Source organism: Macaca fascicularis, chromosome 16 (genome assembly GCF_037993035.2).
Source record: "Macaca fascicularis isolate 582-1 chromosome 16, T2T-MFA8v1.1".
Classification (NCBI taxonomy): domain Eukaryota; kingdom Metazoa; phylum Chordata; class Mammalia; order Primates; family Cercopithecidae; genus Macaca; species Macaca fascicularis.
The window spans coordinates 44,718,622-44,730,890 of record NC_088390.1 but is presented as its reverse complement, the minus strand read 5'-3'; the positions used below and the strand labels follow the sequence as shown (position 1 = coordinate 44,730,890).

General features: G+C 39.6%; 1 protein-coding gene across 6 annotated transcripts in view; it reads left to right on the top strand.

Moving 5' to 3' along the window:
- The window catches only part of USP32 (ubiquitin specific peptidase 32), a 221,374-nt gene that overhangs the window by 105,085 nt on the left and 104,020 nt on the right, over window positions 1-12,269 (top strand). For all 6 annotated transcript variants that reach the window (XM_074019070.1, XM_005583903.3, XM_045375124.2 and 3 more), the window contains one exon: window positions 2,458-2,617. In XM_074019070.1, coding sequence (XP_073875171.1) covers window positions 2,458-2,617 — 160 coding nt within the window. The remainder of the gene's footprint in view (window positions 1-2,457; window positions 2,618-12,269) is intronic.

Genomic DNA, 12,269 nt, shown 5'->3' with positions numbered 1-12,269 from the left:
TATAACAGTACGCAAATTCCTTAACCTTTTGGTGTCTTGGTTTTCTTATGGTAAAATGGGGGTAATAATAGTGCCTTCTGTAGGGAGTGTTTTGAAGATTAAATTAGTATTTGAAATATTTAGAACAGTCACTAGGACATTGTAAACATTTGGTATTAGCTATATGTGAAGGTGGTAGAAGGGTCTACCTGGAGATAGCATCAGATCCCACAGGTTGAGGGATTAGTTCCACAAAACTGCCCCCTAGACATCTTCACTAGTGATCATGATTGATTAAATCGTTGACCACTGGTAATCAGCCCAACTTTCAGCCCTCTCCCCTCCCTCCCTAGAGGTTAATCATTTTTTTTTTCCTTTGGCCAGCCCCCATCCTGAGGCTATCTAGCAGCCCCCTACCCAGCCTTGGGTCAATTCATTAGCATGCAGAGTCATTTATCACTTTGGAGACTACAAGAATTTTAGGAGTTGCATGCCAGCAAAAAAGATGAAGACCAAATATATATTTAACAATATCACAACCGCTAAGAAATTACAATTAAAGGATGCTATTGATTTTAAGACTTATCCCAATGTCAGAGATGTTAATGTGGTAAAAATGTGCATCAGTTTGTAGAATTTATACTACTAAGCTTCTTTCTAGACTAAATGTGGGGTACAGAAAGAATATGGGGAGGAACTCTCATTTCTAAACATGTTGGCGGTATACTCATATGTCCCTACAACATGTCTGAATGTCATTGTCAATGTCAAAATAAAAGTGTATAGAGCATACATGCAGACTGGGTGGTCTTCACTATGTCCAAATAACAAAGAAAGGTTGGGAGTTTTCTAAAAAAGAGAATGTTACATGTGATCCTGAGAGAAAGTTCTTTGGTGTTAGTAAAGCTTTAGGGAGCTGGCAAACTCCAGTTGGTGGGCGATGGTGGTGGGCAGAATTAGTTGCAGCAAATCATCTCAGCAGCTGGACTTACAGGGAATTTATTTCAAGAGCAATGTATCCTGAATGCTTCTCCCCTGGGCCTGTTGACTCTGATTTAGTTATGACCCAATTTGTGTGATCAACTTTCACACCATATTCTTCCGTTCAGAAAAACAAGACTGTCAATGTCTTGATTGCTTGGATTGCACTCATGGTAAATGTTCTGAAACTACCAGGCTAAGAGTATTGCCTCACTTAATAGGATGCTACTAAACAATGTAGATATGTTTCTTCCATATCTCTTTTAGGTAACTAATTATTTGTATTCTTTAACATGTCTATTAGGATTAGAGCTGCTCTAATCTTGACTGTCATTATTCATTGTATTTCTTTCTTTCTTTTTCCTGATCAAATAGTTTAGGTTGTAACTTCATTGTATTTCCTTGTGAATTGCTTCTCCCTTTTTCTGCTTAGAAATACCTGGCTCCCACTAAACCTAGGATCTCTTGTCTTCCAAGCAAAGGGATTGGCTTGAACAACCGTATGATGCTCTTTTTCAGCCTGGATACTTTTCTCCAGAGATTTATCAAGACAATTACCTGGAAAGAAAGCAAAGAAACAGAAATCAACTTGCTTCTTTTTGTTCTCTGTGTGCATACATGTTTTCAGTGATGCCTTCTGGGATCCTGATTGTCTACTCTAGGAGGACACCTGGATAGTTGTTATTAATTCACAAATGGAATTTAAAGAGTATTTTAATTCCATACAGATTTAATTAAAATATAGTAACTCAGGCAGATTAAAAGGTGCTAAAGAAGAGGGATAAGGCAAACGAAAAATTGGATTTATTAAATGTTTAAAGAAATGCAGATGGCTGGACACGGTGGCTCACGCCTGTAATCCCAGCACTTTGGGAGGCTGAGATGGGCAGATCACGAGATCAGGAGATCAAGACCATCCTGAGCTAACATGGTGAAAGCTCGTCTCTACTAAAAAATACAAAAAATTAGTTGGGCGTGGTGGCAGGCACCTGTAGTCCCAGCTACTCGGGAGGCTGTGGCAGGGGAATGGCATGAACCTGGCAGGTGGAGCTTGCAGTGAGCCGAGATCACGCCACTGCACTCAAGCCTGGGTGACAGAGCGAGACTCCGTCTCAAAACAAACAAACAAACAAACAAACAAAAACAACAACAAAAAAATGCAGTTTATTGATTTTAGGATATATTTTAGCAAACAAAATCTGGCTTATTGGCAGTGTACTGCTTTACTGAATTGATGAAATAATTTGTAATTAACATACAGATTTTATGCAAGTAGAAGTTATGAAGTACAATTATTTTTTAAAACAGTTTGATTTCCATATATATATATACACATACACACACACGCACACACACACAGCAGTGTTATTAGATAATCCTTCCTTTATAGATATCAGAAAGGTAAATACCAACTAATTGTGAATTTTAGGTTGTACAGGTTCCAAGTAAGATACCTTAAAATTTGACTAAACTTATGTTTTCTTGTTTTAATTTTAGGGTGAAAAGGTAAACTATGAAAAGTTTAGAAATTGGCTTTTTCTGAACAAAGATGCTTTTACTTTCTCTCGATGGCTTCTATCTGGAGGTGTGTATGTTACCCTCACTGATGATAGTGATACTCCTACTTTCTACCAAACTCTGGCTGGAGTCACGCATTGTAAGTAATGACATTTCATTGTTTTCTTTTTGCCTTTTTAAAAATATATAATTGACTGGTAATATGAGAATATGCTTATAAAGGAGAAATTTATTTCAATTTTTAAATTTTTTATTTTTTTGAGACAGGGTCTCGCTCTGTCCCAGGCTGGAGTGCAGTGGCACCATTGTGGCTTACAGCAGTCTCAACATCCTGGGGTCAACCAATCCTCTCACCTCATCCTTCTGAGCCCCTGGGACTACAGGCATTCACCACCATGCCTGGCTAATTTTTTTTATCTTTTGTAGAGACTGCAGGGGTCTGTGTTGCCTATGTTGGTCTTGAACTCTTGGGCTCAAGTAATCCTCCCACCTCAGTTTCCCAAGGTGCTATGATTACAGTCGTGAGTCACTGTGCCCAGCCGAGACTTTTTTTTCTTTTTTTTGAGGTGGAGTCTCTGTCGCCCAGGCTCGAGGGCAGTGGCGTGATCTTGGCCCACTGCAAGCTCCGCCTCCCAGGTTCACGCCATTCTCCTGCCTCAGCCTCCTGAGTAGCTGGGACTACAGGCGCCCACCACCACACCTAGCTAATTTTTTTGTATTTTTAGTAGAGTCATGGTTTCACCATGTTAGCCGGGATGGTCTTGATCTCCTGACCTCGTGATTCACCTGCCTCAGCCTCCCAACGTGCTGGGATTACAGGCATGAGCCACGACTCCCGGCCTAAGAAACTTTTTTTGGTCAGTATTTTGTTTTTTTTAAAATGTAATAAAAAGAAATGTTGGGCATGGAAAATATAGCCCTCTGTGAATTGTCCTTAACTAAGCTATATTAGTTTCCTAGGGTTGCTGTAACAAATTACCACAATTCAGCCTGGCGCAGTGGCTCAAGCCTGTAATCCCAGCACTTTGGGAGGCCGAGACAGGTGGATCACAAGGTCAGGAGATCGAGACCATCCTGGCTAACACGGTGAAACCCTGTCTCTACTAAAAAATACAAAAAACTAGGCGGGCGAGGTAGCAGGCGCCTGTAGTCCCAGCTACTTGGGAGGCTGAGGCAGGAGAATGGTGTAAACCCAGGAGGCGGAGCTTGCAGTGACCTGAGATCTGGCCACTGCACTCCAGCCTGGGCGACAAAGCGAGACTCCGTCTCAAAACAAAAACAAAAACAAAAACAAAACAAATTACCACAATTCATAAACTGAAACGAGACATTTAACTCAGTTTTAGCAGCTGAAATCAAAACGTTTATATGACTGTATTCCCTCTGAAGTCCTGTTATAGAACTGGAGTTGGGTCTGCTTACCTGGCTCAGTAAAATCACATATCTACACCAGAGTTTTTGTAGCAGTAGAAAGGAAGACATTTATAGGGCATTAAGCAAAGAGGACCAGGTATATGCTCAAAGCCTGACCTCCCCAAGGCTCACGGGTAGGGATTTTTAAAGGTAAGGGTAACTTTCAGGAATATAGAAGCTACAGGCAAAAATCATAAATCAATACATGAAGGATACTCATTGGTTTTGGCCTAAAAGGGTGGGATATCTTGAAGAGGGGGAGCTTACAGGTAGGTAATAGGTAGGTAGACAGATTTAAAGGTTTTCTGATTTGCAATTGGTTAAGGAAGAGAAGCATCTTCTTAAAATTTGAGGTCAGCAGAAAAGAACATTAACTGGCTCATGGGTATGACTCCCTCCAGGCCCTTCAGGAAGAAATTAATTAATTAATTAATTTGAGATGGAGTATTGCTCTGTCGCCCAGGCTGGAGTGCAGTGGCACGATCTCTGCTCACTGCAACCTCCACTTCCCAGGTTCAAGTGATTCTTCTGCCTCAGCCTCCTGAGTAGCTGGGATTATAGGTGTCCACCACTTCGCCCAGCTAAATTTTTTGTATTTTTAGCAGAGAAGGGGTTTCACCATGTTGGCCAGGCTGGTTTCAAACTCCTGACCTCAAGTGATCCACCCGCCTCAGCCTCCCAAAGTGCTAGGATTACAGGCATGAGCCACCACACCCAGCCTGGGAAGAAATTTAGAACAAAGAAGGATAGTAAGCACTGAATCTTTAGTTCCCCTGTGGTCTAAGGTCTGATCAGCTCAGTGTGGGTTCTTGGTGAGGGAGAGGGTCTGTTCTTCTGAATGACAACTCGGGCACATATTAAGATGTTATCTTTAGTTGCTATAGGGAAATCAAACATCTTCTTTTAGGCTACTATTACTTTCTGGCGTAACAAGTTACTTATTTCTCAGGGCTCGCTAGATAGATGCCTAGAGTTTCACTTGAAGGAACTCAGGAATATCCTTTATTTCCATGCATTCAGGGACCCCTAGGCCCCTCGGCCCCTCAAAAGGTGCTTCCTGCTCTGCCTCAGTCCCTAGAAAAGAATTATTCCTTGCCTCTTCAATTTTTTGATGACCCCAAGCTTTCCTTGGTTTGTGGCAGCATCTCCCATTCTTTGTCTCTGTCTTCTCCTGGCCTTATCTGTGTGTTTCTGTGTCCTTTCCTCTTGGATTCAGGGTCCATGATAAATCCAGGATAATTTTACCTCAAGGTCCTTAATTCATTACATCCGCAAAGACCCTGTTTCCAAATAAGGCCGTACTCTGAGGTTCCGGATAGTCATGAATGTTTGGGAGACAGTATTCAATTCACTACACAGGCCTAAGTGTTAATTTCTACTGTTCTTCTTTCCATTGGATACAGAAAACTGTTAATACACTCTGCTTTTCCGTTTTTTTGTTTTGTTTTGTTTTGTTTTGTTTTGTTTTGTTTTTTGACACACAGTCTCTCTCTTTTGCCTGGGCTGGAGTGCAGTGGTGTGATCTCAGTTCACTGCAGCCTCCACCTCCTGGATTCAAGTGATTCTCCTGCCTTGGCCTCCCAGGTAGCTGTGATTACAGGCATGCACTACCATGTCTGGCTAATTTTTGTATTTTTATTAGAGACGGGGCTTCACTATGTTGGCCAGGCTGGTCTTGAACTCCTGACCTCAGGTGATCCACCTGCCTCAGCCTCCCAAAGTGCTGGGATTACAGGTGTGAGCCATTGTGCCTGGGCTACTTTTCCTTATGCTTCTTTCTATCACTAAAATGCCTTATCTTTTTCTTCTGCCTGTTAAATCCTAACAATCATGCATGAAGACTTAAATCACATACTCTCTTTTTTTTTTCATGAAACCTTTTCTTGCCTTCTTATCAGAAATTATCTCTCATTTCTCTAACTCTGATAACACCTTACTTGTACCTTTCTTCAATTAATTTATCCCATTCATCTTTGTATTATAACTATTTATAGCATTCTGCTTATTTGTACATGTCATGTCTCCTAACTCATAGGCTCCTTTCTGGCATAGGGGGTCTGCATTATTATTCTATCTTTCCTCCCTTGGGCCAAGCCTAAATAAGTATTTGTTAACTGAATAGAGGAATTTGGGTGTCAAGCGCTATTTGTATCCATTGCTTTATATGACATATAACCTGACTACTGATTACATATCAGCTACTTTCTCCCATTTTCATTCTGTTATTATTAAAAGTTCTGACTGGTAAGTTCTGGCATGAATAGGCAATAAGCTTCATTCTACTACTTTTCAGTGCCCTTGTCTTTAAGTAGGAAAGCCTTTAAAAAAATTATTTTGCTTAAAATATTGAGGGAACCTTTTTATACTCACTGTGTAAACTCTAACTTACCTTAGTATTTAAGTTGTCAGTCATATGAATATTCTGTTGAACTTTCACTTTTATTTGTGATTGTATGGTAAATTATTTTTCTGTTAATATTGACAAGAGTGTGACTGCTTTCCTTAAATGCCTTGTTGTGTTAAAGAAAAAATTATTCTGATATTTGTTAAAACAGTAAGGAAGACATTATTCAAGACTACTGCAATTAAGGATATTGCAGTAAGAGAGAGAGATAAGCTCAACTCTCAATATAACAACAACAAGTGGGGATTTATAGCCAAGAATTAAGGTGAGGTGGTCAGTGGATGGAAAAATTACAAAGAGGAGACATCAAAGGTAGGCGATTCTTGCTAAAATGGCCCCAGTTGAGGGGAATGACTATTGCTGGATTCTTATCTAAAACTGGTCTAGGATAAACCAATGACAGGAAGGGGACCAAGAATGAAACTTAGTAGAAGTGAGCTTAGAGGAACCTAAAAAATTTGGTCAGGGAGCTAGTCTTTGTCAGTTGATTAAAAAATTACTTTGAATGCGGAAGCTGCATATTGTCTGTTTTTGAAAGCACTGTATTAGTAGAGAAAACAAATTTATTTAATCAGTCAAATAATTTTCAATATGTTAAAAATGGCTACATTTTATTTGAAAATAATATTTTCTATTTACCTTTTTATTAATTGGGAAGTTTTTTGGATTTTTAATAGTATCTAAAAGTTAAAAATACTTTTGTCTTGTTAAGAAATCTTGAATTAGGCTGGGCATGGTGGCTCACGCCTGTAATCCCAACAGTTTGGGAAACCGAGGCGGGTGGATCACAGGGTCAGGAGTTCGAGACCAGCCTGGCAAATATGGTGAAACCCCGTCTCTACTAAAAAAATATATACAAAAATTAGACTACAGGTGGCAGGCGCCTGTAGTCCCAGCTACTCGGGAAGCAGAGGCAGGAAAGTCACTTGAACCTGGGAGGCAGAGGTTGCAGTGAGCCAAGATCATGCCACTGCACTCTAGCCTGGGTGACAGGGCGAGACTCTGTCTCAAATAAATAAAACAAAATCTTGAATTATTTGAAACAAGTATTCCTGTACATTCATTGTTTCACCTACAATAATGACCTTCTAATTCCTAATGATTATTTTCTTTTTAGTTTCATGTACCCCCTAACATCTCTGCAGCATTTTAACACTGTTGACCAGTTTTCTTCAAACTCTCTTCTCCTTTGACTTTTGAAACATTGTAGTTTCCTGATATTCTTATTATTTCTTACGAGTTTTACTGTTCCCCTTTTACCACCTACTTTTAAAATAAAAGTTATTTTGAGCAGATCAGCCCTTCACTCTATTTTGTTCTCGAATGATGTACATGCTTTGCTTCATCACAGCCATTTCCATGCCTCACCTATCCTTCCTATCTTTGCAGGTGATACCTAGATGAACTTTTCTGCTTTTGAGGTATTTCTGAAACTGCAGATTCATTTTAATAAATGCCTCCTGGTTATATTTTCTAGCACCTAAATCTCATATCTAAAGCCAAATTCATCTTCCCCTGCCTCAATCCACCTAAAGGTATTAAAAAAAAAAAAAAAAAAAAAAAAAGGCAAACATGTTCTTCCTTCTGTGTTTTATATCCTGGTTGATAATATTTTTAATTCCAGTGTCTAACTTGACTCACTTTGACTTTTCCTTGTCAAGCTTCATATTAGATTCTGTCCATCTTAACTCAGACATATTTCTTGCATCTTTCTTTCTTGGTGCCATCATTACAAATTTCTTATCTTTCTTGTTTTACTGCCTCTCAATGATATGAAAGTATGAAGGACAATTTTTTTTAATGTATTTTAAATTCACATTAAATTGACATTGCATTTCTTTTAATTACTTCACTTCTCTGCTCAGAAACGTTTGCTTAAATTCCTTAACATGGCTTCAGAGTCTCTTAGTTTCCTATCCTTGACTTAATTTCCCATGCTCATTTCTCCTCACATGTGTTCTCTGCCTCAACTACAGAGCACTGGTCAATATACCGTGACCACACCATGAACTTTATATTATAGCTACCCTATATACTCACTCCTTATCTTCCTTCGTTTAAGAATGTACCTCATCTTTCAACCCTTGACAATTGAGATGATTCTTTGTCATCAAAACCCAATTCAGATAGATGCTGCCTGTTCTTTCATGCTTGTCCATTTCTCTTTAATTTGAGTTAGTTTATTTTACTATTTGCATTTCTGCAACACTTTATATTTCAATTAAAACAATTAATTTGCTTCTTGCCCTATCTCTAAGTCTGTTGGAAATGGCTTTGTTTACCCCAAGTTGCAAGTCCCTTGAGAATATGACTCAGGTCCTATTCCTCTGAGTTTTTCTTAGTTTAGTTGACTAAATGCATTTTGTTGGATTGAACTGGATTGAAAATTTTTCAGCCTCTTGAAGTGTACATTCTAAGTCTTGATTTAAACATTTTATTGCCTCCAGAGTGAGCAGAAGGTATGTGTCCTCTTAGGACTGTAAGGCTAAAGCCGTACCAAGGGGAGAAGGACCAAGATAAATCATCATGTTTAAATAAGGTTTAACAACTTCATAAGCATGGGGATGTTCTCATAAAAGTTGACTATATTTGGCTGGGTGCGGTGGCTCACGCCTGTAATCTCAGCACTTTGGGAGGCCGAGACGGGTGGATCATGAGGTCAAGAGAATGAGACTATCCTGGCCAACATGGAGAAACCCCATTTGTACTGAAAGTACAAAAATTAGCTGGTTGTGATGGCATGTGCTTATAGCCCCAGCTACTCGGGAGGCTGAGGCAGGAGAATAGTTTGAACCCAGGTGGTGGCAGAGGTTGCAGTGAGCCGAGATTTTGCCACTGCACTCCAGGCTGGCAACAGAGTGAGACCCTGTCTCAAAAAAAAAAAGGTATACTATGTTTTTAGGGGGAAATGAATTATGATACTTACACATTTAAAGAACTGTCGAAAGTTGCAAAGTTCTAAGGTCTTCCAAAACTTTTGGTTAGCTAAATGATGGCAGATATGGAACATTGATTAGCATTCAGTTTAGGCATGTGAAGAGTCAGTTTGCTTTAAATACATGTAGTGATTTTAACTGCTCTTACAATGTGCCCATTGATTTGCATGGTAGCCATTGAAATAAATCAGTAGCGTATGGTAAAAGCCTGAAGAAATATGCTGTCTTCTCAGTTATTTATAACATTCTTATTTGCTGGCATCTTAGTTGAGTTTTGTCCTATCCTTATTTCTTGCAAGAGAAATACCCCCAAATTAAAAACAAGTCAGCCATAATATACTATGGTATATTGGTAGTTACCAGCTATATTGAACATTGGAATTATTTGGAGAAATTATTAAAAGTGCAGGTTACTGGCTATATCAGCAAATGTTTTTATTTAGTGGGCCCTAGGACTCTGTACTTTACAAACATCCAGGGTGATTTTGATGTAGATGGACCACGAACTGCATTTTGAGAAACACTGATAAAATATTTAGTAGTTCTGCAACCTCTGTGTCACACAGACTACCCCTGCCACTTACTGTTGCTGAGGGAGATAGATTTCACCTCTTCGAACTTCTTTTTTCTCCTTTGTAAAGCAGGGCTAATGATACAATATACCTTATAAGGCTGTTTTAAGGAGTAAATTAGGTAATACCTTTTATTATTATTAATAAAAGGACTCAGCCCTGTGCCTGGTATAGAGCATGTATGTTTTTGTTTTTTTTGTTTTTGTTTTTGTTGCCCAGGCTGGAGTGTGGTGGTGCGATCTCAGCTCACTGCAACCTCCGCCCTCCAAGTTCAAGTGATTCTTCTGCCTCAGCCTCCCGAGTAGCTGGGATTACAGGTGCCTGCCACCATGCCTGGCTAATTTTTTGTATTTTTAGTAGAGATGGGATTTCACCATCTCCGCCAGGCGGGTCTTGAACTCCTGACCTCGTGATACCCCTGCCTCGGCCTCCCAAAGTGCTGGGATTACAGGCGTGAGCCACCGCACCCGGCCAGAGCATGTGTTTTATAATGCATATGCATCCTCTTATATTTGTGAACACTTGGCTTTGTGAATATCAGTGGTCCTTATCCCTCTGTCTTCAGAGAATAATTGTTTTGGGATCAAGCAGATTTTCAAATAGAGGGCTGTAGATCAGTATAAAAATTAACTTGCCCAGATTTGTGGAAAGAAAGTGTTTCTTACCAGTTCGTTTACTTTTATTGTATAATTTATAAAAACAAAGAACCAACAACAAATTTATTCAACAGACAACTGAATTGCTGCTGGCTTCTGGCAAGCGGCTACTCTCTTAGTGGGTCTTACCATGAAAAGCATTATCACAAAGTCAGAATTACTGCTAAACTTCTTAGAGAAATTCTGACATGGTTAGGTTTACAATGTGATGACTATGATTTATATTACCTATAAATTCTCACTCTGATTCTGGCTAAACAATTCACTATTGATGCTTTGCAGGCTCTTCTACTCAAATAATATTTGGTACATTGAACTGTTCTAATAATGTGTTAGGAATGTGGAAACTTGTGTTAAAAATAGGGAATGTTATTAACTGATTTATAAGTAGACATTTATTTTAAAGCATCAGCGACTCCATTTAAATTTGTGTAATGAGCCAAGGTATCTAGGAAACAAAAAGGAATGATAATTTTTAACTTCTGAATAACATGTTGGCATGCAGATGCCTTTAATTACTTTTTCATACACAATTCCAAAGTAAAATTTGAAGTCACAGTAAGTTGAACACACTGCCATGTTTAATCATATTTTGTTCTCTTTGATGTGAATCAGAAAGGAAACTGTAGAGCTATTTGTATTCAGTATAGACTTAGAATAATTAACTTACTGGATTTGGCCAGGCGTGGTGCCCCACGCCAGTAATCCCACCACTTTGGGAGGCTGAGGCGGGCGGATCACCTGAGGTCAGGAGTTCAAGACCAGCCTGGGCATCATGGTTAAACCCCATCTCTACTAAAAATATAAAAGTTAGCTGGGTGTGGTGGCAGACATCTGTAATCCCGGTACTCAGGAGGCTGAGACAGGAGAATTGCTTGAACCCAGGAGGCGGAGGTTGCAGTGAGCCGAGACTGTGCCATTGCACTCCAGCCTAGGTGACAAGAGTGAAACTCCGTCTCAAATAATTATAATAATAATAATAACTTACTCAGTTTATCCAAGATTTTAAATTTTGTCATGGCAATTACATTTTTCTGAAGTGCAAATTTCAAACTATTGTTACCTTATCTATTATTTAAATTAAGAAGTGGAATCAGAACTTTAGCCCAAAGTTCAAGTGTTTATGGTTTAATACATCTTAACTAATTTTTAAATCAAGACCATTGTATTTTTGTACCATAATTTGCAGTTTAAATACTTTATTATTATTATTATTGTTATTATTATTATTTGAGACAGGTTCTGGCTCTGTCGCCCAGGCTGGAGTGCAGTGGCCCTATCTAGGCTCATTGCAACCTCCGCCTCCCAGGCGTAAGCGATCCCCCCACCTCAGCCTCCCAACTTGCTGGGACTGCAGGCGCATGCCACCAGGCCTCGCTAAGTTTTGTATTTTTTGTAGAGAAGGGGTTTTACCATGTTGCCCAGGCTGGCCTCAAACTCCTGGGCTCAAGTGATCTACCTGCCTCAGCCTCCCAAAGTGCTAGGATTATAGGTGTGAGCCAGCATGCCTGGCTATTTAAATACTTTAGATTTTATTTGTAAAATTACTTGTGAAATATAGATAAGTTTATTTATTTTGAGACAGAGTCTTACTCTGCAGGCAGGAGTTCATTGGCACAGCTATGGCTCAGTGCAGCCTCGACCTCGCAGGCTCAAGGGATCCTCCTGCCTCAGCTTCCTGAGTAGCTGGGGCCACAGGTGCATTCACTGCACTCGGCTAATTTCTAAAAATTCTTTGTAGAGATCGGATCTCAACATGTTACCCAGGCTGGTCTCAATTCTCCCCTGCCACAGACTCCCAAAGTGCTGG